This window comes from Eublepharis macularius, chromosome 10, assembly GCF_028583425.1.
Source record: "Eublepharis macularius isolate TG4126 chromosome 10, MPM_Emac_v1.0, whole genome shotgun sequence".
NCBI classification, from domain to species: domain Eukaryota; kingdom Metazoa; phylum Chordata; class Lepidosauria; order Squamata; family Eublepharidae; genus Eublepharis; species Eublepharis macularius.
In genome coordinates this window covers 38,126,765-38,152,791 of record NC_072799.1, presented here as the reverse complement: position 1 = coordinate 38,152,791, position 26,027 = coordinate 38,126,765, and the positions used below count along the sequence as shown (strand labels likewise).

General features: G+C 42.1%; 1 protein-coding gene across 2 annotated transcripts in view; it reads left to right on the top strand.

Moving 5' to 3' along the window:
- Positions 1–26,027, top strand: part of PDE5A (phosphodiesterase 5A) — an 83,276-nt gene that overhangs the window by 14,131 nt on the left and 43,118 nt on the right. For both annotated transcript variants that reach the window (XM_054990549.1, XM_054990548.1), the window contains exons 2-3: positions 1,703–2,291; positions 6,580–6,669. In XM_054990549.1, the coding sequence (XP_054846524.1) occupies positions 1,703–2,291; positions 6,580–6,669 (679 nt within the window). The remainder of the gene's footprint in view (positions 1–1,702; positions 2,292–6,579; positions 6,670–26,027) is intronic.

Below are 26,027 nucleotides of genomic sequence, written 5' to 3'. Positions count from 1 at the left end.
AGTATTCCACTGATTGTATCTACATAGCCAGATCTGATATTAGTATTCCATTGATTATATTATATTGGTAAATGCCAGATCTTACCCCTTTTGGAAAAAGATTGAGAATAGTTATGGTAAAAATTATATGGAAGGTCAGCTGATGGCAGCATTACTGTTGCAAAAATAAAAATGGGTGTTTGCTGAATGGTTGCTTTATGAACATATCAACAACATGAACCAACAATTCTGCATGTTATCTGATCAGCGAAGTATGAGCATATAGTTTATTTTTATTTATATTTCTTCTCAAATAATAACTATATTGTAAAAATTCTATGTAAATTCAGATTATATCAGAATGCCTAAGTATATTGAAATTATGGTTGGCATTCAGTCTGATTCTTTGATGATGTGCTGTATTTTGGACACAAATTACCATAGTATTGACAAATGTTACAGTGAGTGTGCCCAGCACAATTAAGGTATGCTATGATGTAATAGGGAAATGTATGGTACATAAGTTGTAACTAGGGTTGCCAGTCCCCTGACCCCCTTTCTCCTTCACCCTTGCACGTGAGCATAGTGTGCGCACGCACTCCTGGTCTGCATGATGACATCACTTCCAGGAAGTGATGTCATCACGTGGGTAATGTGCCGCTCTGGGAGCACTCCCGTTCTCTGCAGGGGGCCGAATCTGGCCTGAATTCAGGCCAATTCATCCTTTATCATGCCCGAATCTGACCACTGTGGAGCACAGGAGCACTCTCATGTTCTGCAGCAGCTCAGTTTGGGCCAAATCAGGCCTGAATCTGGCACAAATTGGGCCTGTAGTGCACAGGAGCGCATCATGCCATCTGGGAGCGTGCCCCGGGAGGCATGTTCCTCCCCAGCCAGATAGATGGGGGCAAGGGGGTGGAGGGTGGGAGCGGGGATCTCCTGCTGTGGGCAGGGAACTGGCAACCCTAGTTGTAACAAATGCTCCATGGAGATGAGCCCTGGCTCCGTATGTTACTGGTGGCAGCCCTCACGTACTGGAGGCATGTGATCTTTTCTATCACATACCTCAAAGAATGTGAGACACACTCTCACAAAGAATCTGAGGCACGCTATAGCATCTTCTGTGTGGTGGCCACACATAATTTATCTTCCTTGAACAGTAGAGAAATTGCACGAGATGTGCATCTGTGTGAACTGAAAGGCTTGCATGAAGGCTTCCTTTTATATGTTCTCTGAGGTGTATGGTACACAGAATGGCTGCCTTTCTCCACTATAGAAGGACAACATGGCTAGTAAGGCATCATAACAGGAAGCTTCATTGTGTATCTTATGCCTCTTCAGAGGAAGCCACTAGGGCAGCAGATATCTTCTGAAGAGGCTGTCCTTGAAACCTGAATGTGTTCTGGCCTATGTGGGTGTTTAAGATGTTGTTCTGAATACTGGGCCTGTCATACAGTTATGGAGGGGCCTAATATCTTTGATAAAAATAATTTCTTTTGATAACAGGAAAACAGGATTTTTAAAAATGAGACTAAGGTTTTAATGCTCAAGTCAATCTCTGTGTTGAAATGTAGAATATCATGTGACTAAACAAAATGTTCTTTTTATCTACCATGTGTAGAAGGCATAAGACTGCTCTCCTGGGAATACACTCCTTAAATTTATTACCTTTTTGTGGGGTTTGTTAACCTAAAATATTTATTGCATTTCTCTTCTGTTTCAGAGAGATGGTCAATGCATGGTTTTCTGAGAGAGTTCATACCATTCCAGCGTGCAAAGAAGGGACCAAACACCACAGTGAAACCTGTTCCTGTCCCAGTCCCCAAACAGTGCGGGCTGAGGGCACGACTCCCACCCCACCAGCCAGGAAGATATCTGCGTCTGAATTTGATCGACCTCTCAGGCCCATTGTTGTCAAAGATTCTGTTGGAACAGTGAGTTTCTTGTCAGACTCTGAAAAGAAGGAGCAGATGCCTCTACAATCTCAGCGGCTTGGAACTGATGCAGAGGACCAGTGTTCGAGGCTCTTAGAACTGGTGAAAGATATTTCCAGTCACTTAGATGTCACAGCTCTTTGTCACAAAATTTTCTTGCACATCCATGAACTAATAGCTGCTGATCGATACTCCCTCTTCCTGGTCTGCGAAGACAGTTCCAATGAGAAATTTCTTATCAGCAGGCTTTTTGATGTTGCTGAAGGTTCCACCTTAGAAGAAGCATCAAACAACTGTATCCGCTTGGAATGGAACAAAGGGATTGTGGGCCATGTAGCAGCTCTGGGCCAGCCTTTGAACATTAAGGATGCATATGAGGTAAACAAAAAATGTGTGTGCGTTTTTTTTTTAATCCAAAGAGATACGAGCATATGAAGTATTTGTTTATTTAGATAGGTATGTGTAGTCTGCTTTTCTCTCTAATGGGGACCCAAAATGGCTTACAGCATCATTCTCTGCTCATTCATCTTACTGTCACAACAACCCTGTTAGATAATTAGGCTGAGAGACAGTGATTGGCCTGAGGTCAGCAAGCTTCCATGGAAGTGCAGGCATTATCCTCCAAGACCCTAGTTTAACACTCTAAACATCATACTAGTTCCCTTATAAATGAGTCAGACCATTTGTTCATTTAGCTCACTGTGTCTTTTCTCACTGGCAGTAGTTCTCTAGTGTCTTGGGCAAAGAAAGGTCTTTTCCATAACTTACTTCCTAGGATCCTTAGCAGGGATTCAACCTGAGTTCTTCTGCATGCAGCACATGTGCTTTGCTTGCCCTTGGAAAGAAAGCTGAATGATTACAAAGATATATCCTAGGAGGCTGGCAAACAACCCAAGCTCAACCATGGCATGTCTAGCAGTTCGCTGACTCTGCTAAGTTTTGGTGGTTCACCAGCCTTGGTCAGGAGTCTATCATTAGAAATGACAGTTGCTGAAATCAATATCTTATACAACTATACATGCCTTCTATGATTGACCTATATTCTCTTTTCTAATGATATGAAATTTGACTAGAAAAGAATACTGGATAATACTCAGTGGCTGAGATGGACAGTGCATAGTTCCATGTCACATGTGAAACCTATGAAGTAACCATTGGCTTGAATGGTATGGTGCAACTTTTTTTCATTGAGTTTCTAGGGGCTGTGCATATTTTTTATTTATCTACTTTTGTATTGCCCATGGTTCAAACAGATTCCAGTAAGCAATATTCTTTCAAGCAGTCTTCCAGGCAGCCAGATCAGTCCTTCCAGGCAGGCCGATCACACAACAGCTGGGCTCTTCTTCGGCAAAGCCGCCCCCTTACCTAGTCACCCTTCACCAGGTGCTTTCAATTTACAGTGCTGTATGGAGGTTAACTCTCTGCTGCCCTGAGGCTGCTGTTTACATGGAGAAGGGCTGTGTGGCTCACCACCTATCTCCTTGTTATTACAATTGTCTTCTGGCATTTTCATTACAACTTTATAGTCTGCCTTTCCCACTGAAACTCAAGGTGGATTACAGTATATAATACTGTGCAATAAGACAGTATAAAATAGCCAATGAACAGTGCCATAAGACTAGGATTAGAGAATTAGAGAACAATGCAAACAACTAACTAGCAGAGGCAAAGTATAGTATAAACAAGGAAGAAAGTTTGGATTACAAACTATAAATTACTGCAGTTGAATACAATCTTATTTCATTATAAAGGTGCTGTCCTAGATTGTTCCATTCTAGTACAGTTCTAATTTCTTTTCAAATATGCCATCTTGAATTTTGCTATTTTGCACATTCTGTGGAATGATAAAAGTATGGGAGCCTTTCTGTCATCCTCAGGCAGGCCATTCCCAAAGGTGGGAATCACCACTGAGAATTTACATAAACAGGCAGCTGTTGATCTTACCCATTTGCAGGGTGGCACCTTTAGAAGGCTTTGCTCAGATGACCCAAATTGTCACTGCTGGTAGCTCCACCCACTGAGTTTGAAGCACTGACCTCATAGTACTTTATAGTGCAACTTGATAAAAGCATTGACAAGGTAGAGTATCTTACACCAAATTTCCATCCACAAGTTTGTCTAGTGTGTATGGTCAGGGAAAGAAAGGGGCCTGGTGGACAAAATACCCAGCTGTGCAGGATGATGGAAGCGAGTGTGTTGACTGCAAAGAATAACGTAAAGTACATGACACCCGTGTTGTTGATTTTGTGAAGTCATAGCACAGTTTAAACAGCTATGAGGTTAGCTGTTTAATTGTCTCATCACAGTATTCAAGATCTTTGCACCAAGCGAAAGAACAGGACTGTATAGTCAGGGTTTATTAACTTCTACTTCAAGTGTGAACTTTCTTCTACTGGAGATTTTCCAAACTGGGCAGGCAGTTCACTCCTAGAATTAAGTCAGAAGCGTTAGACATGCTGGCTTTCTTGTTGATGGCTGCAAAAAAGAAGAAAGTCCTATATATTTGTGGAAAAGAATTCTTAAAAAAAAATAACAAATTGGGGGCGTTAATCTCATCCCCAAAATTACAGAAACACCACATGTCATTTTAATAAACTAATGCCCTCAGTTGCTGTTGCTAGTTAACACAACAGTATTGCCAGCCTGAGGCTTGGTTTCTTCAGTAAAAGGCAGGGGAGGGCCTTTTCCAGGGCTATTTTGGCCATTGAGGGAGGATGCTTGAAACTGGGCCTGGCAGCAAGCACTGGGTGACTTGATACCACATGACTTGTGTGACTCACCCAGTCCCAGCTGCTTACTACTGTTCAACAACAGCCCTCCCTCTCAAGCCAGTGTAATGTAGTGGCTAGAGTTTCAGAGAAGAATGTGGGAGACCCAGGTTCGAATCACCACTCAGCTATGGAAGCTCACTAGGTGATTTTGTTCCAGTCACACTCAGACTAACCTGCCTCTCAGGGTTGTTGTGAGAATAATATGGAGGCTAGTAGAATGATTTAAGCTGCTTTGGATCCCCATTGTGGAGAAAGGCAGTACATAAATGAAGTAAATTAAGAAATATAGGTGAAGATGGGAGGCAGACAAAAGGTAAGTTGTTCAGTGGGTTTGAAGGAGAGAAGGGTGTAGAGAAATGTGAGCATATGGAGGCTACTAGGAGAAAAAGGAAATTGTGTGGGGAAGGGGATACAGGGTGATACAGGTTCGCCACCATGCAACTGTGCCTGGCTTAGCCAGGACCAGGCAACTGGGCTGTAAGGGAGAGGCTGCTGGAGGGGAGAGAGAAAGATGAAGACAAGGGAGTTACAGTGGTTGGTGGGAAGGAGAGAAGGAAGCAGGAAAAAGGGGAGAGGCTAGGAAAAGAGCAGGGAATGGAAAGAGGACATGGTGGGGAAGGGGGAAATTAGATGACCCCTGCAAGTTCTTGCAGGTCCCCACTTATCCTATTCTAAACCTGGTCCCCTTAGACAGAAAAACCCAAAGAGCAGAGCCAAGCACACAGAGAAAAATCCTCAAAAGAAAAAAAAGATATTAAGGAAATGACCAAGATCTTATGATGTTACATCATGAGAACTTGGCCACCATTTTGAAGAATGGAGAAGCAGCTACCCACCACTGCAGGAGCCAGACAAATAGGGGAAGAGGAGTAGCAGGCATTAGAGGAGGAATGGGAGGAGAAGCAGGAGCCATCCCCAGTGCCACAGGCGTGTGGAGAATGAGGAGAAGGGCGCATGAGTGAGTAGGAATTGCTGCCGTGCCTCCCTCCACCATCAGCACTACAAATGGGTGAAGAGGAGGAGGGTGGGGAAGGAGGACTGGGAGCCACCACTACCCCTTCACACTGCTGCATGAGCCAGATGGGCAGCAAGCAGGTAAATGGGGAAGCAGGAGCTGCCCCCACAGCATCCACATGCGTCAGGCAGTCAGAGGCACAATGGGCTGGCGAATGGCAGTGAGCAAGGAAATAGAGGGTGAGAATAGGATTCTCAAAGGGTCCCCCACTGGGTGTATGTAAATGTATTGATACACACCCTGAGTTTTTTGGATGGAGCAGTCTAATCATTTAGTTTTTCGTTACACCATTTGTGGCTGTTAACACAAATAGGTCTGTTCACATCTGAGTTAGGCATATGTGTGAAATTGTACCACAGTATTTATAGAATTTAGCTTTCTTTGTGTTAGAATGACAAAATACAGCTTTTAAAATTTGTTCCTAAAAATGGAACACCCTGCTCCTTTTAATCGGCAGTGCTTATTGAGCCTTGAGCGCCCTGCATTCAATGCACTCTAATCATTTTCTTTGAGAACAGAAAAATGTTCTATCAGTAAGCATAATGTGATGTATTTTAATGTTGGGGGAGAAAATAGCAATTTTTTTTTTGCACGCTCGTTACACTTTGTGCAGCAAGCTAGTTTGGGGGGGGGGGCGCGTTATTTAAAAATGCTGATGTTCCACGTAAACAATTGGTTTCAGTTGCTACTTTATGGAATATAAATGCCAGGAAAAATAATGTTCATTCCCTTATCCATTGTTTCATAATGGAAACATTGTTACCAAAGAGGAACAGTTAAATGGAACATCTGCATTCCTATAGTTATATAAACAGGGGAAGTAATGCATAATTTTTCAAAAGAATGTGTACGGGGTGTGATGCATTTTCTTCTTTGACAGGACCCCAGATTCAATGCAGAAGTGGACCAGATCACGGGCTACAAGACACAGAGCATCCTTTGTATGCCAATAAAGAATCATAGGGAAGAGGTAAGCTTAAGCATCTGGCCCTTTTTCTATTGTAACACTTCCAGTCCTATTAATTCCCTAAACTGTTTTCAGCTTTCAGGCGCTGTCCCAGAGAAGTTAAAAAAAAAATCCTGTCTGCTTATGTTTCCACAGAGAACACATTTGACCTGTGCAGTAAACTATGCAAAATTGGTTTATAGCCAGTTTTCTTTTCAGTTTTGTCATTTTCTAAACAGTGTGAGCTGTTCTTGGCAATATAAACATATCTGCTATTTTTTTTCAGACATAAAACTCTAATTTCATTTAATGTATCTATCCACATTGCTTGTTCAACTGAATTTGTATTGCAAGTTTTTTATATGTATGAAATGTAGTGTTAAAAAAGATCCCCAACAGTATTACCTTACAATGAAAAACCAAGCTTGTTCTCTAATATGTAGAACAACAAGGAGAAATGGAATGAAACCCAAGAGGAAAAAATATAAAAGAAATTTATTATGGTTTCAGATCTGATGATAATATAAGCCCAACTAGTAAATTTAAACTTCCATTTAAATTGGCCATGTTTATATGGAAGAAATGGTGGACTGTGTTTTGTCAACATTTCAAATCTTACTTAAGATGCTGAAAAGAAACCTGAGTGACGTGGCTTTCATATCACTGGTGGGGAACTGATGCACATCAGCTTGGACTCTAATCCATACAAAAGATCTTCCCTGTTATCTGCACGCATGAATCTTTCCATGGGAGGCAATTGGAGCCCTAACAAAATGTAAGGCCCTAAGTTACCTTTTTCATATAATTTCCCCCAAATCCCATGGAGTGTATTTGTTGTCGCCGCACCTACTAAGCCCAGCAGAACATGCTGAGGAAAGCATCATCCTGCCACTGCCACTGGTGCATGCTGAGTTCAGTACAGAGAAGTTTTTAGGTATCTGTGGCTTTAATGTCATGATAAAAACCTATCTGTTCTGAGCTCAGGATGCCAGAACTGTCACATGACCACTGTAAAAGAGCCCTGCCAGGCTCAAACTTGATTTTTTATGATAGTCACACACTGATAAGTTCTTGATTCAGTGGATCTCCAAATAAATGAACTGTTGCATTCATTTTCTAATATTATATTTGATTAACTCTTCATTGCTCTTAGATCTATTATCTCTCTTAGTGAACAGTTTGCCTATATACTTATGTGGTACAAATAAGGTGAATGGAATGTTTCATTGTCAAAGCTCCTTACTTCAGACACCTTATTGAAAGATTATATCCTGAAAATCTTGTTGGTCTCTAGGGTGCCACTGGACTCATCCTGCTGTTCTCCTGCAGGACTGCTACCTACCTGAAGCTGTATGTATGAAAAGACATACATACCTATCTACAGTATTAATCTCTGGTGGCGGATTCACACATGCAAGTTATTACAGCATTGCAGTTGACAACTGATGAACATGCATGTGTGAACTTATTCCAAGACATTGGCCTTAGATATTTCAATAACTTGTCAGAGGTCAGGTACCACATTTAAGTGGATCCCCCCCACACACACACTTGTATGAATCATACATATCATTGTATAATTTTATATATATTTCAGAATAGCCTGTACTATAATTCTGCAGTACTCTGCTGCAAGGAACAGAACAAAAGAGCTGAATTATACTTTGACCTATGGAACTGCTTGCAGATCAAGTTCTTTCGTGGGAAAAACAGAAGATTCCAACACACACACTGTTCTCTTTTTCAAAGACACTGGGGTTCTCTCACTTTGTCTTCGTCATTTATTTTTAAGTGCTTATAAATTATTAAGTAGTGTACAAAACTAAGTAGTGCAGTCTTATAATCTAATAGATGCCACCAGGGTTAAAGACATGCTAAAGAAAAGATTACTTAATACTCATGAGTAAAATTTTGCTGTATACTTGTAGGTTAATGTAAAAGGATTGTTCCATCTGCCCTTCACCTGATTGGCAGCTTTCTGAGTGTTTACAGAAAACACACAGGGCAAGAATCTGGCTCCAAGTTGGCCTTCTGCTGGACTGTCCCAAGGCTTGTTTTGACTGTGTGGACGTTTCTTTTGACGTATGATTTTCAGTCAAGGAGAGGTTCTGTATTTGCAGTTTTCCAATTCTCCTTTTTTCAGCAGCATTTCAAACAGTTTTCAAATACATTCATATTTGTAGTACTTTTGTAAAAAAACAACAACCCTAGGTTAAAATCCATCAATCAACCTGCCTTTGTTGCAGCAGCAAATAAGCCATAGCAACAATCATTCCATCAATGTAAAATGAAGAAATTGCCACACATTCCCACAGGAAAAATTAAAACAGCATTTAATCATGCAGTTTTAATCATGCAGTTAGATACTGATATTTTGATTTTTAAAATAAATATGCCTTTCCATATAGGTTTTTCAAAGGATTAGATAGAATCCTAAAACATTAACACAGCAATTTTCAAATCAGGCAAAAATATTATAACAATAAATAAAAATCAGAAAAGCAGCACCAACATTTGAGGAAAATGTCTGAAAATATAAACTAAAGATTCAGGACAGACAACATATTTCTTTACTCAACAAGTAATTAAACTGTAGGATTCAGTTCTAGTGGAAAGAGTGAGGGCCATGAGTGTTGGTGGCTTTAAAAGAGGTTAGTCAAATTTATTTAGGATAGGTCCATCCGTGGTTTTAGTCACCATGGTTCATCTTCACATTCAAACTTCTGAATACTAGGTAGCTTCCACATGCTCCATTTTTTTTTTTTTTAGTTTTCCCTGTCCCAAAGTCATGTCGTCCTGATCGGCTTCGAGAACTCACCTTTCACATGCATCGTCCTCATGCGTGTTTTGTGGGTGTTTGTTGTGGGGAAGGTCCCAACCCAGAAAACGTATTCTTTATCTGCACCTCCGCACAAATGATGTTGATGCATTCCTGTCCAACTTCCCCCGCCTTTTTTTTGAGTGCATGCAAGATTGCACTATACCGTTGTCCTGTCTTTCAGCTTCTGTAGAAACTGGGCATGTGTAGTACTCCATTCTCTACAGTTGATTTCCCGCTCAAAGTTTTAAATGCGAACAGGACAGTAGCATGATCGTGCAATTCCGTATCCTACTATATAAAAGGAAAACTGTGTTCCCCACCACTCACTCCTTATACCTGCGGAGGCTTAGTACGCAGGGATAAGAAGCAAGTTGAGGCGGCGAGCCCCCCCCCCCAAGGTCCCACAGCAGCAGGGGGGACTCCCCACCACCTCCGCGGGGCCTTGGGAGGACTGTACACAAGCCAAGTAGTGGCTGAGGGTTCAGAGGAGGAGGGAGCACCTGCTTTCTTTCCCGATCTTCCCCCTTGACTGATGCCGCGGGGAGGAGGTGCAGGGGAAGTGCTGCTAGGGCCCATTGTATTTTCCCAAACAATGGGCCTTATTGCTAGTTTAAAATAAAATCAGAAATGGCATTCCATTCTTAATGTTGTTCCTAGACTGATAGTCTGATTGCTGAGGGATCCAGTGTAGCAAGCACTGCAGTATGATTCCCTTTGTATACATCATAATAGCGCAAGGACTGTTTAAAAAGGGGTGGAAGGGGGGAATTATACGATCACGCATGCAAGCTAGACATGTGTGGGAGGGGTAATGGCAAGAGGAGGGATTGGAGATTTGTGGAAGGGCACTTCAAAAACAGAAAAAAAAGCCTCCACATACATTGATACGGTAGAAATTGTGTGGAAAAAGTGGCATCAAAAATAAAGATGGACCAAATCAGGTCTCACAAAAAATGCTTAAAAATCAGGATCATGACCTGCTCATGCATGGAAAATGATGACGTGTGTAATGGGTGAGATAACCTGCCAGAGTTCCATTGGCCGGCTGTCTCATTAAGGACGTGTGGAAGCAACCCTAGTGCTAGGAAGCTACATCAGGGATTCCCTTGGTGTCAATGCCCTATTCGTTGGCTCTCCAAGAGCCAGTATGGTGTGCGAGCAACCCTGCTGTAGTGCTTAGAAAGTTGGGTTAGAATCTGGGAGACCCATGCTCAAATGCTCACTCTGCTTTGGAGGGTTGCTGAGTGATCTTGGGGTAATCACATACTCTCAGCCTAACCTAGCTCACAGAGTAGTTGTGAGGATAAAATGGAGGGGGGGGAAACATGTAAGCTGTTTTGGTTCCCCATTGAGGAGAAAGGCAAGGTATAAATGTAAGTAAATAAATAAATGTAGTAAAGAAACTGGTTGGAAATAGGTTGTTGAATTAGGTAAACTACTGGTCTGATCCAGCAGAGTTCTTGTTAGGCTTTAAATTTTTGACTAACATTGAAAGGAGAGAAAAAATAGTGCCAAACTACTGTGGGAGGAGTCAGTTGTCTCCCAATGACCAGCAACCAGTGGCAGGTTTTGTGGCATACAGAGATCAACTGCCACCAGCAGGCACCCTGGGAACATGTGTGGCACGTGCACTCCCAGTGGACGCGTCGATATCACTTCCAGAAGTGATGTCATTGCACTGCCTGTGGGAGTGCTCCTGAGGCCGGCATGATGTCACTTCCCAAAAGTGACATCATCACACATGCGTGCGCACATGAAACCAAGTACTTGGAAGGCACAAGGTAAGTGCAGGGGCTCCCCCATCTGCTGGGAGAGTAAGGGGACCTGGCAACCTTAGTCCAAAGTCCAAAGTCTTTGTCTCCAGTGTTTAGGCTTCTGATTTCTGAAGGAAACAGAATCCAGAGCAGAACCTCAGTTTTTTTAAAAAAAAATCTCTTCAACTTATGACTCTTTGGGTTGCAACTTTAGATTTAATTATGCTGTCATTTGTACAGCTGTAAAATAACTTGCTTTTGTTAATAAGAACCAGAGTGCTGGTCTAGAATTGAAGAAGCCCAATAGATTTATGTTCCTATTTTGCCATGTATCTTGTCAGGGCTTGTCGCTGCCGCCGCTGGGCGGGGCCCCAGCTGGGCCAGCCCTGGCATCAGAGGGGCACCAGGGATACTGCAGGACCCTGCTCTGTGGAAGGAGGGGCGGTATACATCACCCAGACCCCCTCTCAGTCCACTCGCTGGCCTGCTCAACCTGGCCTGCTTACCCTCTGCGTCCTCCTTCATCTCCTTCTCCCAGAACTCTCCTCCAAGCCTCCACTCTCGCACTGCTCTGCTCTCACTCCACACCATCACTCCTTACTCACACCCACCACCTCAGCGCTCTTTCTAGCCACCTTATATAGGGTTTCCTTTCCCCGCCCTCCTTCTAGGCTTGTTCCCTCTCCTGACTTGGCCCAGCTGTGCCTTCCCTCAGGTGTTTCCCTCCTACCTCTAATCCCTTCTTGGCATCCTTGCCTTGCTGGCAGGGTTGGGTTGAGTGCGAGCCATCCCCAGCTGAGGTCTCCTTGGCCTTGCTCACAAGGAGCTGCCCCAGCCGGCTTCTGTGCTGCTGAGCATGCCTGGCCTTGCTCGCGAGGAGCTGCCCCAGCTGGCTTCTGTGCTGCTGAGCATGCCTGGCCTTGCTTGTGAGGAGCTGCCCTGGCCAGCTTCTGGGCTGCCTGCTCATTGATGCCGGGCGGGGCTACCCATCTCCTCCCCCAGAATGCCTGTGGCAGCCCCACCTGGAGGGGCTTGGCTCCTAGCACCTCCTGAGCCAGGCTGCTGTCCTCTAGCCAGGGTGTGGCTCTGGGCTGTAGAGGCTGCTTCTCATCCTTGGCAGGTAAGGGCTCTGTTTGGGCTGTTGCTGGGTCCCTGTTCCCCTTGCCTTGGCCCTTTGCCTCTGTCCTGCCTAGCCCCCTCTCTTCCCCCTGGAGGGTGGGACTGGCTGGTCTCCCCCTGCTCCCCCCAGCCCTCTGAGGCTTGGGCCTTTCGCCTCTTCCCCCTGGAGTGGGCAGGTTCTGGACCTGGTTGCTGGCTGGGGTGGTAGGGCCACTGCCTCCTGGTTGCCTCCCACTGCTCCCTCCTACCAAGTCTGGGGGCTGGGACACAGACCCCGGACATATCTCACTGAGTGACCTTAGCCAGTTGCTTTCACTCAGCTTAAGTTAACTAATGTAGTTGTTGTGGGGATAAAATAAGGGTGACGAAATCAAGCACGAGTTGATAATCATATATAGACCATTTTGTTACCTCAGACCAGAGGTTCATCCAGCCCAGCATTTCTAGCAGAATTCTCCTGTTTCTATCTTTGATGGACTGCACTTAAAAGCAGGTTTCCTAAGTGCAGCACAATCAGAGAGCTTGGAGGGAAAGAGTTAACTAGACTGGAATGAAGAGCTTGAGTGACAGACTGATCCCTCCTCTCTGATTGGTCAGTTTAGAACCAGTCTGAAGTGAGTCAGTTGGGAGCGCAGCTACTGTAGCTGTTCAAAGAGAACTGAGACCGAGATGCGGGGGGGGGGGGGGGAGAAGACCTGATCCTGACTGTAGTTTGTATCTTATAAGATCTACCAATCTAATAGCATATTACAAAGTTTAACTTTAAATAATTGTATTATGAAGGGAATTCAATACTTGTAGTTGTAATTTATGTTATTATGTTTTTTCCCTTCCCCCTTGTTTCCTTTTTCCTTTTTTTGTTTGTAGTTTTGATGTTAGTAATTAAAAAAAATAAAAAAAAATAAAGTGAGTCAGTTGGTTTCTGACAGGATTGTTCAGTGTGTGTGAATGAGTCTAGCAGGGAAGGTCAAACAGGTTGCCTTTAGTGTGAGGGAGGAGGACTCTGTTACTTTAACTGTATCATTACTGTCCTAAGGAAGAATTCTATTTAAGAATTCAAAAGTATAAGTGTTAGAATAAGCTGAAGCTTACTTTACACAGACACGTGAAAACTGGGAGTGTATTTTGGCAAGAGTGTTGGGTAGTGGAGTTCAGACTTCCTTTCAAGCCAAAAGAAGAGTTTTATCTTCTGAGGAGAAGATTAATTCCTGCCCAGTTTCTAAAGGCAGTTCGGCTCTGAGGAGGACCCCAGGTCTGTTGTGAAGGGAAAACAGTTTTAAACTGACTCTAGGAAACTTGAACTGTCATAAGGAACTTTGTGAAGAAACATGGTTGCTGTAACTAAAGTACTAAGTAAAACACCTCTCTGTTAGAATATAGGAAACTAAGCTTCAAGGATATTATCTTGCCTGTTAATCCAAGTGTAATACCAACAAACTTTTATCTCAGCACTTCCATCCCCTGACTACACCTACTCAATCCCTTCCTGTTAAATAAAAGTTGTTATTCCTTTTTGAATGTTATACAGTCTCCAATGCTATTTCCAGCCAAAAGGAAGAGGGCTCCTGCTTTTCCCCATCAAGCTCCTGGGCTGGGCTAAAAATCCAAAATTATATCTGCCTGTCAGGGTGGGACAAACATACTTTCAAAACAACAAATATTAACATGCAGCTTGCGGCTGCTCAGTCAAAGCAGGCCAACTGAATTTTGGCAGGAAAATCTGCCTCACAGTGGGGAAGCGATGGGGGATCCATCATACTAATAGATATCCTGGGCAAGTTCACAAACAGGCCAGAAATTGATCTCTTTTATTCTAGCATCTGGGCTTTACTGCTTCTGAACAGGGAAGTTCTATTTAGCTAACTATGGCTGTGACAAAGCCTCTCTTCTATAAACACACCTTATCCTTTAAATAGCTGTGAACTCCAAAAGTTCAAAATAAAATCTGATGGCTGTGAACTCCAAAAGTTAATTTTGTGTTACATGAAGAATGCTTCCTTTTTTCAATCCTGAACCTAATGTAAGTTAGTGTGATCTGAAGTTCAAATTGAAATACAATGTGAACTTTCAAGTTCAAGATAAAATACACATACAAAAACATAAAAACAACAATTAAGACATATAGCTACAAGGAGGGATTACTGAGGGAAAATCAGATGAAACAAAAAAAGTCTTCTCTCATTGGTGGAAAAAAGCAACAGAAGGGGACAGGTGAGTCTCCATGGGGAGAGAGTTCCAGAATTTTAGTGCCACAAGCAAGAAGGCCCTGTCCCTCGTTGCTACCTGACTAATCTCAACGAAAACAAGAAGGGGGGGGGTTCACTTCCGCTAGAATAGGACACCAAAGGAAAAGAAGTGAAGAGGCACAATTATGAAAAAGTTCGTAATTTACATATATACACCAGCTCCAATTACAAAATCTACAGTCACTACAATATAAATGCTCAAAGTCCCAGTAGCAGTCAATCTCTCATCACAATGGATGGTTGTACAGTTCATATAAGTACAAGCTGTGACGTGACGCGTTGTCCGAGGACAGCGCTCCAGGTAAGTAGGTAGCAAGGTAGATGGGTGGCAGGTAAGTAGGTAGCAAGGTAGATAGGTGGCAATGAGTACGAGCCGGCAATTTCTTCGCTCGTTTCAGACCAAAAATGTCTTTCTTCAGGCCACAATGTCTGAAATTGACAATACATAGTAATACTACAACTATCACGCCAAAGGTACAACAGTATTATACAAGCACACACCGTTCATTTACTTACAACAGCAGGAAAATTAATTCAGTTCAATCGTCATTCTTCATCAATTGCTCCATGGACAATCAAGTAGGTAATGAAGTAGGTTCCCAAACCCTTTCCCTCCATTTAACTAGTTAGATGGAACACGCCCAAATCAATTTAAAGTCCCATTGCACTTATTCCCATTTAGTACATACATTAAATTTTAAGATTTTCTAAAGTTACAATATCCTTGCCTGGGAAAAGCAACAAGAAAAACAGTTTTTTCTTTATTGTGCTTCCCTTGTTGCTTTTCCCAGGCAAGGATATTGTAACTTTAGAAAATCTTAAAATTTAATGTATGTACTAAATGGGAATAAGTGCAATGGGACTTTAAATTGATTTGGGCGTGTTCCATCTAACTAGTTAAATGGAGGGAAAGGGTTTGGGAACCTACTTCATTACCTACTTGATTGTCCATGGAGCAATTGATGAAGAATGACGATTGAACTGAATTAATTTTCCTGCTGTTGTAAGTAAATGAACGGTGTGTGCTTGTATAATACTGTTGTACCTTTGGCGTGATAGTTGTAGTATTACTATGTATTGTCAATTTCAGACATTGTGGCCTGAAGAAAGACATTTTTGGTCTGAAACGAGCGAAGAAATTGCCGGCTCGTACTCATTGCCACCTATCTACCTTGCTACCTACTTACCTGCCACCCATCTACCTTGCTACCTACTTACCTGGAGCGCTGTCCTCGGACAACGCGTCACGTCACAGCTTGTACTTATATGAACTGTACAACCATCCATTGTGATGAGAGATTGACTGCTACTGGGACTTTGAGCATTTATATTGTAGTGACTGTAGATTTTGTAATTGGAGCTGGTGTATATATGTAAATTACGAACTTTTTCATAATTGTGCCTCTTCACTTCTTTTCCTTTGGTGTCCTACCTGACTAATCTCAGACAATGGGGACACCCAAGCAGGCCAAGGCCCTCCAATGTGGTGTCGGTGATTGCCATGCTGCCTGCCAATACCTTTCCTGGCAAGAAAGTGAGTGAGCCAAGTAGGACTTTTCCCACCAAAGTTTCTGCTTGGCCCTTGGAGATTTGATTGGCTGTGCAGATTTTTTAAAATGTTTCTTTAGCAGAAGTTGCCACAACAGTACAAGGATCTTCACTGTGTGGCTGAATGTAAGCTGTGGCAGCCATTTTGTGACTGCATCTACCCTGCTGTGTCAGAATTCCAAAGGGGCCTGAAGGTTAAAAAAAAAATTGGGATCCCTAGAGTGGGTGGTCTTTAGCCTTTCTTCATAGGAAAGGTGATCAAATTCCCTTGCTACATTATTTTTTTCGTAATACTGCAGTGCCAAAATACTTTTGTATAATTTTTAGATCACTGTTTCTAGCTTCTTTATGAGATTGGTTTACCCTCATAAATATAAGATAAGTTCCAGATGAAGTGGGTCACATCTCTATTTAGTTTGAAAATGTAAAACAAATGAACAGATGAACAAATTACCACAAGATAGATTGGAGAGGATTAGGAGCCACACTCATTTCTAGGCAGTTTGAATTAGATAGGCTAAGTTGTGGAATGTTTCTTAAGGAAACATTCTTAGGGGTTTTTTTTCCCTTTTAAATTCTGTTACCAGAAGGTTTTCATCACTCTCACCATAATGCCTTACTGACACATTTCTGGAATAAGACTTCATCTACTGAATCAACTTCTACATTGCCGTCTTTAGCTGCTTTTCCTAGTTTTAAAAAAATTAACAACATAAACATATTTGGATTCTCTTTCGCAGTCTTCCCAACCTGTCCCTCCTAGCTTAGAAAACAGACATAATTGTTACCATAAAGATCTGTCTAGCACTTAAAAGAAACTGCTTCAGTTCTGACTGTTACTGGTGACAGTCCAAAGATGTAAGGTCTTTCTGATGATCTATGAAAAGAAGTTATAAGCACATTTTAACTACTGTATAAGTGACCCCACCTGAAGTAACCATTTACGAATATTTTGCATGTGATCCACTCCATCTCTTGCATGTTGCTGCCTTGAACACATAGTATAAAACCAATAATAGACTCATGGTGCTGTATCAAAAAGAGTCCAGTAGCACCTTTAAGACTAACCAATTTTATTGTAGCATACGCTTTCGAGAACCACAGTTCTCTTCGTCAGATGCATGGAGGGCAGAAAGAAACTGGTCAAATATAGAGGAGGGGAGGGGAGGAGGAGGGATGTAAACAACTGCTTTGATATGGAGATGCAAACAGCTCCTTTTGATGTGGGGATCAGTTTGCTTGTGTAAAGGTTCAAAGGAGTTTGCCGTGTTAGTCTGTAGTAGCAAAATCAAAAAGAGTCCAGCACCACCACCAAGACCATACAATTCCACTGCAGCACAAGCCGCCTATAACCACAGCCCTCCCCGCCAGATGCATCTGACAAAGAGAACTGTGGTCCTCGAAAGCCCACTGGACTCTCCCTGACGTTCTTCATACAGGTTTTGAATGATTGTGAAATGAGTTCTAATGTTTCCTAGCCATTGTAACCTGTTTCTCATAACTAAATTGTGTCTTCTCTCCAACATACATCATCTTCTTGTGTTGTCTGCCTTTTCACAGAAACAAGTGACTGAGGATAGCACATACTCCACCAACTATTTAAAATAAAAATGTTTTCAAATGTATAATTTCAAGCCAAGTTACACCTTACTAAGTCCACTTAAGCTGATAGGTTGGTGTTCTATCTCTCGTTAGGAATACTCTTCAAGATTCCAGTTAATGTTATTACTTTCAGTTCAGGATTGACAGATCCCCCAAGTCAAGGAAGAGTGGGGAGTGGGGTGCAGGGCAACAGCTATTTCTTTATGTGTGTGTACATGTGCCTGCATCCCCTGGCAATTATGTCATTTCTGGTGCATCTCAGAACTAACAGGTTGCAACAGGAGCCAATTCTTTAAAAATCAGTCCTGGTGTGACTTATCACTTTCAGTTCATGCCAGAAATGACAGAATCTTTGGAGGATGTGGGTATGCACATGCGCATTTAGCCCACATACCTCCTGGCCTGCCTCCTTCTTTCCCAATGCCTCCTTCCTGCTGGCCAGGTAAGCAGTTGTGAGTGCAGCACCTGAGGACATGGGGCTGGCAACTCTATTTTTGTTTGATGCTACTGGACAAGAAGGGATGAAGATGCTTCATTTGGGCTGAAACAGCAGCAAGATTAATGTTCAAATAGCTTTTGTGGGATAAACTATCAGGTAGAAGATACAGAGGGCAGAAGAGAAGGCTACAGGTGTAAAGTCTGGAGAAATAGGAAGAGAAAGCTAAGCAAGAGCTGCCGAAATGGAAATGGGGCAATTAGGAAGGAGATATATGGATCTAATGTCAAAGGAGGGGATAAAAGCAGTCCATGCAGAGACAGTGGGAGAAGTAGCATGGAGTGTGCTTAATCAAGGTAAAGGGCAGAAGAAACAGCACACAGAATAAAATCTTCATGCACTCTTTTTCATATTCCAAAAGGAAAACAGGCCCCTTAAATACTTTAGAATCCATAGCTGTCTGGCCTGGTGATGAAGAATGAGGGTATTCTTTAAAAGACAGCACTGATAAGTAGCTAACTGGCCTGGATTGCTTAGATTTTTGGACATAAAAGAAGCTTAATCTCCACAGGCATAAAGAAGCAATGGTAGAGAATATTTTTTAAGAATGCAGCACACAGTTTAAGAACAACGCCCCTCCCCTTTCTGAAAAAGAGATGAAGATCCATTTCCTGCTTCTCTGAGCATTCTTTGATACAGTGGATCATTTTTCTTGTGTTATCTTTACTGAATCTCAAAATCTTCTCAGGAAGCCAAGAAAAAAGTGTTTAACTTAGAAATAACAATGAAAAAGGGCACATTCTCCCTTTGGGGTTTGAAGTAGCTTTCACAGAATTAAATCTGAGATCTGAATGTACAAGAATGCAACAAGAAGCATCCAGATAAAATAAAATTCTGAATGCAGCTAGCAATGCTAAAGAAATATCTGCAGCCTGCGGAGAAAAGCCTACAGGGAGCTAGGAAGGGCAATGTCATTCTTCAGGCTAAAAGTCAGCCTGTCTATTTTAGGCAAACAAGATAATTAGTGAGCATAAAATTCTGTGACAGATTATATGAGAATTAAAGTTTATCTTTGCAAAACAAATGAAGAACCAGGATGGATCAGCAATGGGCATTGGATGCAGGAGGAGTAAAAACCACAATACTGAAGTAATCAAGCATTTGCTGCAAGTAGCAACCGCTGTTTAAGCATAAGAGCACAGAGAAGTAGAAAAGAATAGGGGCAAAATACAGCTAAGATTCCAAAATCACAACCTTGCCATCATGGTTTATCATGTTATGTGCCATCCAGCCAAGGGGAGATTTCTACCAAAAGAATTTTAAGGCTATAGCTTTAACGTATGCTGTGAGTAAGACTACCCTTTTGGGCAAATATGCTGTTCAAATTGCATTATTCGTTTGCAGTATATGGACAGGTGCAGTTTGTCACAAATAGAGGTGGGCACGATCCCCAAAAAATTACCGATCAAGCTGATCGTGGATCAGCGCCAGCGAAGATCCCAAACTAGCAATCCACACCGATCATATCCCGTTTCCGATCCGTGATCGGGGAGGCCAAAGCAGAGGGGTGCCCTGCTGTTCCCAGCTATGTGGGAAGGTGGGTGGTGGTGGTGACCGCCGGGCCTGGCAGGCACGGGGAGGCGGCGATGAGCCGCCTCCCCTCAGGGGGCAGGGGTCTGGCCGCTTGTCTGTGTTTGGCCATCAGAGCTGCCTCCCAGGGTTTGCAGGGATGAGATTGGAGTGCCCATGGCTACAGAACACCCCCCCTCCCTCCCCTGGGTATCTTCTCCCAACTGGTGAGTGCTTTGCTGCTCTGTGGTTGGAAGGAAGCCCTGCTGATCAAGGCAAGCTGGGCTTCCATTCGGGTTTCCAGGGCGACAGAAGGAGGGCAAACACAGCTCAGGCATTCCCCTGGCTCCGTTGCCAGGGGAATAGATTGCTGGTGCCTGTGTGTCTGGCTTCCCGATCCGAGCCCAGCCCCGATCAAGCACACCCCTGAATACTGGATCAGTCGCTGTGGATGGCACCAATCCACGGGTCCCGATTGTGCAGTCGCCATGATCGTAGGTATTTTTCTATTGTAATGCTGATCGTGCCCATCTCTAGTCACAAATGGAGATTTATTTCAACAGTTTCAATCCATCTTGGTATGTTACTACCTAACTTAAAGCTCCTTTTCTAATGTTGTTGTGTACAGAGCTAAACCTAGTTGCAACTGTAAATAACAGGACTTCTCCCTTTCCCCTCAATTGCACAGTGAGTGATACATGTCTCTTTGTTCCAGGGAGTTAAACATTTCCAAAGCCAAGAGACAGGGAGAGCTTGGTGCTCTTCCCTTGCAAGGACGTGATTGGCAGGGAGACAATGCCATTGCCTGGGTACTGCCAAAATAAAAAAAAGATGCACTCATGCGCATTGCACACGTTTCCCCTTCCTGCTAGTGCAGTTAATTAGGCGGTATAACATAATGTAAGGGCTTTCTCCCTTTGTGATCTAATTGGTAGACAATCCAGATAAGGAAAACAAGATGCTCTCAGCCCAGTGTCTTCCTGATTGCTGCTGTGCAGTAAGAACCAAAATGAAACACACAAACTTCTTGGTGTGATGGTGTCATTATAGATGGTTGTTGTGGGTTTTCCGGGCTGTATTGCCGTGGTCTTGGCATTGTAGTTCCTGACTTTTCGCCAGCAGCTGTGGCTGGCATCTTCAGAGGTGTAGCACCAAGTCACAGTGTGGAAAAGATGTTGGCAGGTCATTTGTATCTACTCAGGAGGGGTGGGGTTGAGCTGAGTCATCCTGTAAGAGTTTCCCAGGGTGTGGAATGCTAATGGAGGGAGGCTTCACTGTATCCTGAGGAGGTTCTTTTGCATATGGATTGGGGCTTGATGTGCTAATCTCTGCAGGGCTATTGTTGAGTACAGAGTGTTTTGTTAGCCTGGTGTTTTTCAGAACTGGAAACAACAGTATGTCATTATAATTTGGTTTCCCAGATTTGGTTCACTGTTCCAGAAGCTGCTTTAACTAAATGAAACAGCAATTTCTGTGTGCATTTCCATTTTGTTTGTTTAATTTTGTTGTGGGGGTAATAATGACATACTTTTTAAACTGCTTTTGTGGGCATTAAGTTGTCCTGAAGGGCGGTAAATAAATCAAAAGTTGTTGTTATTATTATAGTTTAGCACATCTCTTTTTAAAAAAATATTTATTCATGCACAGTAAGAAAGACAAAAAAAAACCAATGGTGGTGAGTGACTCTGTGTATAAGCTTCTATAAAAGGTCTCCAGATACCTAAAATTAAGTCTGTATATAATTGCTGTCTATATTCAATTTGCTCAAATGTTGAAAAGTTTATAAGGTCCTCAGTTCAGTGAATTATGGGAATTGGCTTTTGTCTACCTCTAATAACAATATTCAACTGCCTGTTAAAAAAAAGTAGTGGGGGGAAGAAATGTCCACTAATGGGACAGGGCAGGAAAATAGGTGTTATTTACAAGGTGATGTATATCTTCATGCCATAAAAAGCTTTCACACATTAGGCCTATATTAAAGGATAGGTCATTTGTCTTCGAGCCTGTTGGCAACCTTAGGTAGGTGGAAGAGATTCTAAGGCCAATGAATGGTGTATGGGGCCTCATGTTGTATGATCCTGGATGCTGCTAGCTTGGGATCTCACATTTAAATTTGCTTGCAATATTAATTTCTTAAGGATATTTAAACTGATTAATATATTTTTGCTCGGATATAGAGATCCCATGAGCTTGCTGACTTGTACAAGTTGTGTTTGTGCTAATGAAGTAACTGTCTCACCAGGCTAGAAGAAATCCTGCTGAGTTGTCTATGTCAGTTCCCAATTACCGGGTGGTAGGAAACTTTCAGTTAGCATAGCTGATCAGCAGTCCTCATCACAGGGTTTTTTTCCATTACTGCCTCAAGACTGAAGATACAAAATTTCTAGAAACTTCGAATTATCCGAAACACAGTCCACACAACACATTTTATTAGGATCAGCCATATGTCGCATAACAGTGTGTAAACTTTCTAGTTCTCCAGAACTCTTTTTCCAGGCTGGATTAGGGAGACCGGGTCTTCCACTTTGGCAAGAGACCTCCTGCCCTCCTGTTGGCTCTGGGCAATGGCTCTGGGTGGTGGGGAAATTGCTCAAGAGGAATAGGTGTTGTGCCAGTGCCATAACATCACTTTTGGCATGATCAAGAACTAATGCATTTGTGGTGGGCACAGCCTAGTGTTCACCCTGGGTTGACAATATCACTCCAGGGTCACTCAGGAAGTGGTTTTCAGAATATGGGGCAAAGCGAAAAAGTCTCTGTAAGCCTGCCATAGGTTGGATGTTACAAAAAAAAAAGTAGGCAAAGGAAGATGCTTCAGTATATTGGTTATGTTTCATCAAGTTGCTTCCGACTTATGGCAACTCTATGAATTAATATAGCCATGGTTTTTATTTTCTTTTGATTTCCTGGATCTTGTGGAATGAATCTCTTGTTGTTCTATTTCTTTGTGTTGGTTATTATAGTAGTTCTCTTTGTCTCTGTGTGCAAGTCACGGAAAAGCTGCATTTTAAATTCTGTTTCTGTCACCTTCTACTTCCCTTCTCATTTGTCTTTAGCCATTTTAAGAGTTTCATCAGTCATCCATCTAGGCTTCTTCTTTCTTTTGGCTACAGGAAAGTCTTTACACTTTCCTCCTTGATAATGTCTTTGATTTCAGCCCACAGTACTTCCAGTTCACGATCAACTGAACTTTGTAATGTAAATCTGTTCTTTATACAGTATTTAAATTCTTCAGGAATGTTGTTTAGGTTATATTTTGGCACTATGATTATTTTAGTATTTCTTTTCAGCTATATTCTAATTTTTGATATTAGTGATTTGTGGTCTGTACCACCACAATCAGCGCCTGGTCTTGTTCTAGCAAACAGAATTAAACTTCTCCTGCTTCTTATTATGTAATCTATTTGATTTAATTTCTTTATTGGCCATCCAGTGATGTCCACGTACACAGTCATCTATTCAGTTGCCTGAAGCATGTGTTAGCAAAGAACAAATTGTTGGCTTGACAAAATTCTATGAGATGCTCTCCTGCCTCGTTTCAGAATCCTAGTCCAAATTTTCCAACAAAGATTCTGCTTTGTCTCCTATTTTTGCATCCCAGTCACCTATGATTATCAGTGCATCTTGTTTAGATGATCAATTTATGATCAATTTCTTCTTGGATGCTTGCACAAAAGCTTTCAATTACTTCCTCGTCAGCATCTATGGTTGGGGCATAAATTTGAATGATGGTTTTATTGATAGGCTCTCCATGAAATCTGATTGAAATTATTCAAACAAACTTAGCATTATAGCTCCTGATTCCTTGTGCTGTGTCTCACCTCATTATAAGAGCAGCACTGTTTCTTCTGTGCTTATCATTTCCAGGGTAAAACACTTTGTAATTTAATGACTGAAAAATTCTTAATCCAGCCTACTTTAGTTCACTCACACCCAGGATTACAATGTTTAAACATTCAGTTTCTCGTTTTATGATTTCGAGCCTAACTGGATTCATACTTCTCACATTCCATATTCCTGTTATATGTTTAACTTTGGACTTTTCTTTTGCACTGAACATCCTTTTGGCTTCAGTCAAGTGCTGTCATTAAGAACAGCATTATTCGTACTTGTCTTCTGCACTTCCCCAGCAGCTTTTTTCTGAATCTCTACTCAAGAACAGTGATGAATTCTGAGCAAGTTGGTTACTTGAAATGATTTCTTTTCATTATTCATTTATTAAAGGATGCTGGAATTTTCTTAAACTGGACTGTAGCTGAAGGCTTACAGTTCCTGAGAGTACTCCGTGTCTGTTTCATTTCTCTGTTTTTTCACGTATATTAACAAGTTCAGGGGGCTGTATTAGAATTCAAAAAAATAAATGAATCTACATATGGCTTGCATGCTTTCCATAGTAAAAGAGAAGCCTGCAGGGGTAATAAGGAACAGCTGAATGGTCTTTTTAAGGCTATATTAACACAGCCTTTTTACTGTTTCCTCACAGCTCTTTAAGAACCACAAGCTTCCCTTTCATGGCAGAAAAGTGTTTACACAGGGTGAAAGTGTTCTCCTTTTGGATGCTTCAGAGGGCCTATGATCCTATTGAAACGGGTTCAGCTTTCTGTGGTTCAAAGCTAACAAAAACAAAAAGGCCAGTGTTATAAGGTAACACCTGCATGTCAGCTGTGCACCTGTGGACTGCTGTGAGCACACGCTGGGAAACTGGAAGATCCGCTTACTTTTTCCACATGAGCTGTGAGATTAATACTGAATCTCCGGTCCGAACTCTTAGTTTGGAAAATCAAGAATAATTACTCTCCTTAACAATGACCATATAGCAAGCAGTGAACGATACTGTATTGTTCATGAAAAATTCGGCACTTGCTGTATATATGATGCCAGTATGTTAGTCATTATGGTACAGGTGCTAGCTGTTAGGTTTGGAACAGAAGCCTAGATTCAGTTCCCCAAGATTGCTGGATGTCCATGGGAAAGCCATATTAAGGCTTTCTCGTGGACACCCAGGTTTAAGGTTAAAAGTGGTATAGATGAGTGAGCAAAAGGGCCATCTCTAGGATTCCATATTAGGTTCTTAGCCTTTAACAGCCTCATGGCTGGCAGAAATTCACCAGGTGTAACCACTGGTTGTATTTCTGTACTTTAAAACTGTTAAAGACACAAAACCTCTATCAGCAAAATAGTGGCCCTGTTTTTTGGAGGAAGGTGATGGGCAGACACTTGCACATCGAACTGGTTCATGAGAATTGGTTGCATCGCTGTACGTATGTCCACTACAAGGAACCGTTATATCGTGAGAAAATTAGTGAGTAAATTGATTATTTTAGGGAATTAAAAGTTGACCCGTTTATAAAAGCTGAATTTGTGTTAGTTGGTGAGAGCTGAGGATCTGGTAGTAGTGATGATGTCTGGAGAAACTGCAGTGTAAGAGAACTGGATTGTAAATTATAACAGGAGTTTTGTGGGTGTCCATCGGGTGTTTACTTCAATGAAACTGCTGTGTTGTCTGTACTTTGTGGTGCCTGTTCTGTGGAGATAAAAAGTTCTTGACGTAGGGGGATGTGAACTATCTGTTCTTTGAGGCATGATCTAAAATAAGAAAACTTCTCTTAAATTAAAGACAGCTTGGTAGCTGTCTCTTGGTCATTCAGGAGGCTTGTGTGATGTATAGGGTATCTGGAATTATGGGAGCTTTTACACGTTTTGTGTTTTGAAGCAATGTAAAAAGGTTCAGATGGTTTTAAAAATGCTTCTTGAAACTACATGCCTTGTTTGAAGACAAGAAGTGTTTACCATTAACTTAAAAGAGCAGAATTTGACTTAATGGAATGGATCTGACAATAAAACATTTATTTAAAATGGACATTTGGAGACTATGCTTGGTAATGGCTAACTTTTCAGAACAATTATGTTATTTGTGTTGCCAGTAACTTATGGGGAAGGGTGATGTGAGAGGGAAGACTGTAAATCATGATCTAACCCACTGAGATACTGAAAGTGTTTTTTCACCCAGTTTTATAACTTGGCTATTAGGACTCGGTGTCAAATGTCAGACTGCAGTTTTCCATATGTGTGCCTTGCAAAAGATCATTTGTTGATGTCTACATTAAATAGGAGGCATCATTTCCTATTTTATATCCCTTCCAAGCTGCTGTGGTCACAAATAATTCTGTTTCTGGTGGATTCTGGGCAAACGGCCTTGCTGCTAATACGCTAAAACTACTAAACTGGATTACAGCATCCTTTATCAGGTAGCTGCTGCCCAGAGTTTGTGTGCGTGTGTGAGCAAA